We start from the raw sequence: 4,768 nt of genomic DNA on the forward strand, positions 1-4,768 counted from the left end.
CAAACTATAATTGTTTTAAAACCCGACTGAAGCATACATAGCGGTGAAATTTTTTCTTAACGTAATATAGAATTTAAGATTTCAAATAAACAATAGTTGGCAAATTTTTTACACTGAGTTAGTGTAGTTCTTTTTAGCACACAAAACAAAGCAATTTCGTTTATACTAAATAATATTTTGTAGTTTGTCTATAGTGGGAATATAAAATAAATCATTGCAACCAAGGTTCTTTTTAACGGAAATCAATCAATGATTATTTCTTAAAAAAAAATGACACTTTAAAAATTTATTTAAATCTATTAATCAGCTACAATACAATAATTTGGGAGCAACATGAAAAATGAAAAAATGTTGCCATTTAGCTAGAAGTTTCGTTGAAACTCACTCATTGCATTGAAATTTCAACAAAATATGAACAAAATTTTTACTTTATACACGTTTACCAAAGCAGTTACAAATACTTTTACAAAGAAAATGATATTGTATAATACCTTCACAAAAAATGGCTGGATATACGTTTTATATTGATTACACAGCAGTTTTATAGGGAAATTGCAGGGTGGTTCAGTGTTACGATGTCTGCTTAACACGGAGAAGGTTGCGAGATCGTGCATCAGAACTTGTAGGTTTTATAATGTTTTGTTATGTTTTTTGGTACACAGTAAAAAACAAATAACGACTTTCCAATTTTATACCAATGCATTTCAATTTATATCAAATTCTTTTTATGCACAGGTTGCAGCATCAAAAAAATTTTTTTATTATTTATAAGAAGAGATACACGTGAACTGCAGCAATTCAGTGTTTACATTTTCCCTTTTACTTGAAAATATCACCTCGAAAGACTTCTAACACTACTGTACACTGTGCTACTAAGGCTTTTTTACAATCATACATAACGGGATATGTAAAAATAAAATAGAATATGGTTACAACCGTTTCACAATAAAAAAAAATAATCAAGATGAGATTAAAATAAAAGTGGCAGCATTCATCCCAAAACATTCAAATTGTGCTAAAGTCTTATTTTAAATACATTAGAATTTTTTTCTTTATACCTAAGTATATGTATCCGGTTTAAATAAAACTAATCATTATGACAAATTATAATTTTAATTTAAAAATAAAAAAAAATAAGTATCTTCACTAGGAATAAAGTATAGCATAGAGGTTATGCATTTATTAATATTCGTCGCAATCCAACCATCTTTTTTAAAGTCCCGCAGAGGCGACAGTATTAAAAAATTCACTATGTTTTTATTAAAAAACACAACAAAAAGTACCAGAGGATTGCATGTTTTCGTGACATAATGTCTGAACTAAAAATGCATAAAAGAAAACTTTTACTTTCCTGTGATATGCTAAATTTATTTTGAAATTTCAGATTTAGCGTTTTGTTATCTTTTGTTCAAGACCTGACTAAAGTTTAATTTTAAAATGTTATCAAGCGAATCCAAAATTAATTTCATGCCATTATTTATTTGTGTTGATTAAAAATAACTCGACACAAAACTTTACGAAAATGGAGTTGACAATTCTTTTAATAGTTATCGTGTAAAATTTCCATAAACCAAACATTAATTTATTTCCTACATACAACGGAAGCTTTTAGAACGCAAAAGTTATTCGAAGTAAAAATAACTGATACATTGTTGAAGATTGTAGAATTCAAAGAGCAACAAGGTCGTGTTAATAAGATGGTATTAAATGAAAGTAAATTGACAGCATGTCAAAGCGAGAGAGTTAAAACAACATAGATTCGTTTGAATTAATACTTCTCTTCATTTACTTTGCAAAAATTATCTAGAGTAAAAGTCGTTGAAACCAACGCAGCATTTATTTTTTTTTTAGCATAGGCAATTTTAGTTAAAAAAAAAAAATTTAAGTACTTTGTTTCATTTTAAAAACAACCATCTCACTCGGTCTTCTGTTGTGTTATAACAAATAAAATTATGTTCTTGTTGCTGACATCGAATATCATGACGTGTTTCGAACACTTTTTAAAATATGTGTAAAAAATTGTTATTAATAAAAACTTAGGAACGCATGTACTACGTGGGTTTGGAGTTCTTCGACATGGTTATTACTTTGTTCATGTGCATATTACAAATAAAAAAGAATCTATCTAATACTAAAGCACAATTTGAAAAGATAACACATCAATTCACCGTCCTCAGTGAACTAATTGTGCATGTGAGGAATGTCCGCGAAGAAAGCATTCAAAAACCAAACAGTAAAACAACAAAGGTAAAAGTAGAAACGAAAAAATCAAATATCTGTGAAATTAACAGTTGTGCGCGAAAGAATTGAAAAATTATAGCTAGAGCAGTGCTTAAAGAAACAACATCGTAACAATTTTTCTTCCGTAAATTTTTTATATTACTAAATAAGAAAATAAAATATTAAAATTTATATGGGAAGCAAGATTGAGCCTAAAATCGGACGTTCATTACTTTGCTTTTATACGTAAAGCGAAGTCGTTTTTTAAAAAATAAAAATTTTAGTGTGGGATACATCTTCCACCAACATATAACTTTAATAACGGAATTAAGTCCAGTTTAATAGCTAGCGTGCGCCATGCTGTACAATTTATTGGAACTAAAGGAATAGGATATTCAATAATAAAAATACGACTGCCACGTTACGCTATTCCACCTAATATACTAATCGTTAAAAAAATTTAAATTTACTGATATCGTTTTAAGTCTATAAACTGAAAATTTTTTTTTTTTTTGAAATATACAAGCAAAACTTGTGAAATAAATTAGTCGTTTAAATGAAAAAGCTAAAATACTAGAGTATTAGAGAGAAAATAGACAAGGTACAATTTGAAGCAGTGCCCAATTGCAAAAACATTTATACAACATTGCCGTACCACAATGCTCAATTATTATCCTCGCTTTAGTTTTTTTATTTTTTATACATAAAAAAAATTCATTGTTTTGAGTAATTGTAATTTAACAATTTAACTAACTGGTTTGAAAAAAACAAGTTGACTTACTAAAACTTAAGAAGCTTGAGCGGTTTATCAGTTAAAAAAAAAACTTTAATAATTTGTAAAAGATGCTAATTCGCCGATATCTGTTATGTGTTAAAGAGTCTTTAATTTATGCAGAACCTTTCAACCAGTTAACAAATCACGTTTCGGGGCGACAGAAAAAATTGTTTAAATGAAATTTCAAGGACTTTTAAGAATCAACAACTGAGCATCTTTTTGTACCATCTAGAAATTAGATGCAATGATTAGTAATCTTTTCAAAAAAGCAAAAAAATACTTCAGAATTTTTTAGTGCTAACAATAGTATATCTCTAACGCCAGATATTCACCACACGAGAATTTCTTCTTATTTAAATTTTTTCTTTGCAAAAAACAATAAAAAATTGTTAATTTTTGTGTGATTTAAAAAAATAGAGACGTTATTTGAATATCAATTTTTTTCGACGCTTTAAATATTTACCAGTTGCATTCTGTTTGCATTAAGTTGAAGGATTTACCAACTTTATGCTTTGTCTGAATACAAACATTTGTTCACAATTTAACACCCTGTAATTCCCTTTTTTTTTAGCATCTAATAATAAAGTGTATGATTATTTAAATGTTAACTGCATATCCGTTTCTAACAAAACAAATCTTAAGAATTCCATTTTTTCTAACAAGGTGAGTGAAAAGGTCTTGCTGATGAAACCTCATACTACATTTTTTGTCCTTACGTAAAAACTAAAATTTTTATGATAACTTTTTATAAAGCATTCCATTGACGCAAAATTTAGACTGTTATTAGACACGTTAAAATGATATTCAACAATCATGTTAAAAAGGTGAAGATTATTTACTTTTCTTTTTTTCCGTAACTTTCCAGTGCACGTCCTCAATTCTCAATATTTGGTTAAGTATAATCATATTTGTTTTCAATATCTGATAACCTTTTCTGGTCATGTGTAGTAGCCTCAGTTCTCACAATACGTTTTTGTCCATGTTTCTGAAGGTAGCAGTCTACGAATGTGGTATATTTGAAAACCATTCTGACCAATTTTTTTACTTAAACAAATTCTAGGTTTATTAACATTCTTTCATGAATACTTTTGTATATAAACTCTTAAACAGTGAAAAATAACGATATATTTTTAGATATTTTTGAGTTCAAAGTTTAAATATTGTTATTTAAACAGAGACTTCAATTTTTTTTTCCAATGTGTCATAAAGCCTTGTATATCAAGTAATTAAATTAGTATGATTGTTTACCGATTAACAAAAAATTAACCGGAAAAGTATAAAATAATTAATAAAAAAAAAATTGTACATGCACTAAATATATATTTGTCTAAAACAAATTTAAACTTTCAACCAACTAGCTTTTAAAGTGTTGTTACAAAACGATTAACTTCAAATTTTATAATTTGCCAGTTATTTTCTACTTTTAAAAATGCATTAAAATTCCTTAGCAAAAAAAAACAATAATGGACTCGCTAAATTAACGGCACTTTTTTTCAAATAAAGAGCTAAACATTTTTTAGTTTTTAGATGTTTTTTTTTTATTCTCTCACCGTGTCTGTGTAATGAGTACGTATGTTAGCTATTTTCTTGACACGTTCGTGAAGTAAAGGTTCATCTTCCGTTTCTTTTTCACCCATAAATTGAAATTCTTTGTTTGTTGCAGTAGCTAAATAAAAAAACATCTAGAGATTGGGACACCATATAAATTTACGTTTACCTTTAGATCTAGATCTCCTGGGTCCTAACGAACCAAAAATGGGCTCTACAAGCTGG

General features: G+C 27.7%; 1 protein-coding gene and 1 long non-coding RNA gene across 4 annotated transcripts in view; one reads left to right on the forward strand and one right to left on the reverse strand.

The window, feature by feature from the left end:
* The first annotated feature begins 3,529 nt into the window (after positions 1–3,529).
* On the forward strand, positions 3,530–4,211 carry LOC128882517 (uncharacterized). Of its 2 annotated transcripts, XR_008458449.1 has the most exons (4): positions 3,530–3,658; positions 3,749–3,886; positions 3,944–3,986; positions 4,056–4,211. It is a non-coding gene; the product is annotated as an uncharacterized LOC128882517 (long non-coding RNA). The 2 variants fall into 2 exon arrangements; XR_008458448.1 differs by having other exon boundaries at positions 3,944–4,211.
* LOC128882516 (uncharacterized) overlaps positions 3,759–4,768 on the reverse strand; it is a 4,476-nt gene continuing 3,466 nt past the window's right edge. Inside the window, exons 6-8 of one of the 2 annotated variants that reach the window (XM_054134125.1) lie at positions 4,713–4,757; positions 4,546–4,661; positions 3,759–3,980 (exon numbers count right to left, since the gene is read on the reverse strand). In XM_054134125.1, the coding sequence (XP_053990100.1) occupies positions 3,888–3,980; positions 4,546–4,661; positions 4,713–4,757 (254 nt within the window). In that variant the 3' untranslated portion in view covers positions 3,759–3,887. Of the gene's footprint in view, positions 3,981–4,376; positions 4,501–4,545; positions 4,662–4,712; positions 4,758–4,768 lie in introns of those variants that run through there. The other variant, XM_054134126.1, reaches the window with a different exon arrangement.

Source organism: Hylaeus volcanicus, unplaced genomic scaffold (genome assembly GCF_026283585.1).
Source record: "Hylaeus volcanicus isolate JK05 unplaced genomic scaffold, UHH_iyHylVolc1.0_haploid 12050, whole genome shotgun sequence".
NCBI classification, from domain to species: domain Eukaryota; kingdom Metazoa; phylum Arthropoda; class Insecta; order Hymenoptera; family Colletidae; genus Hylaeus; species Hylaeus volcanicus.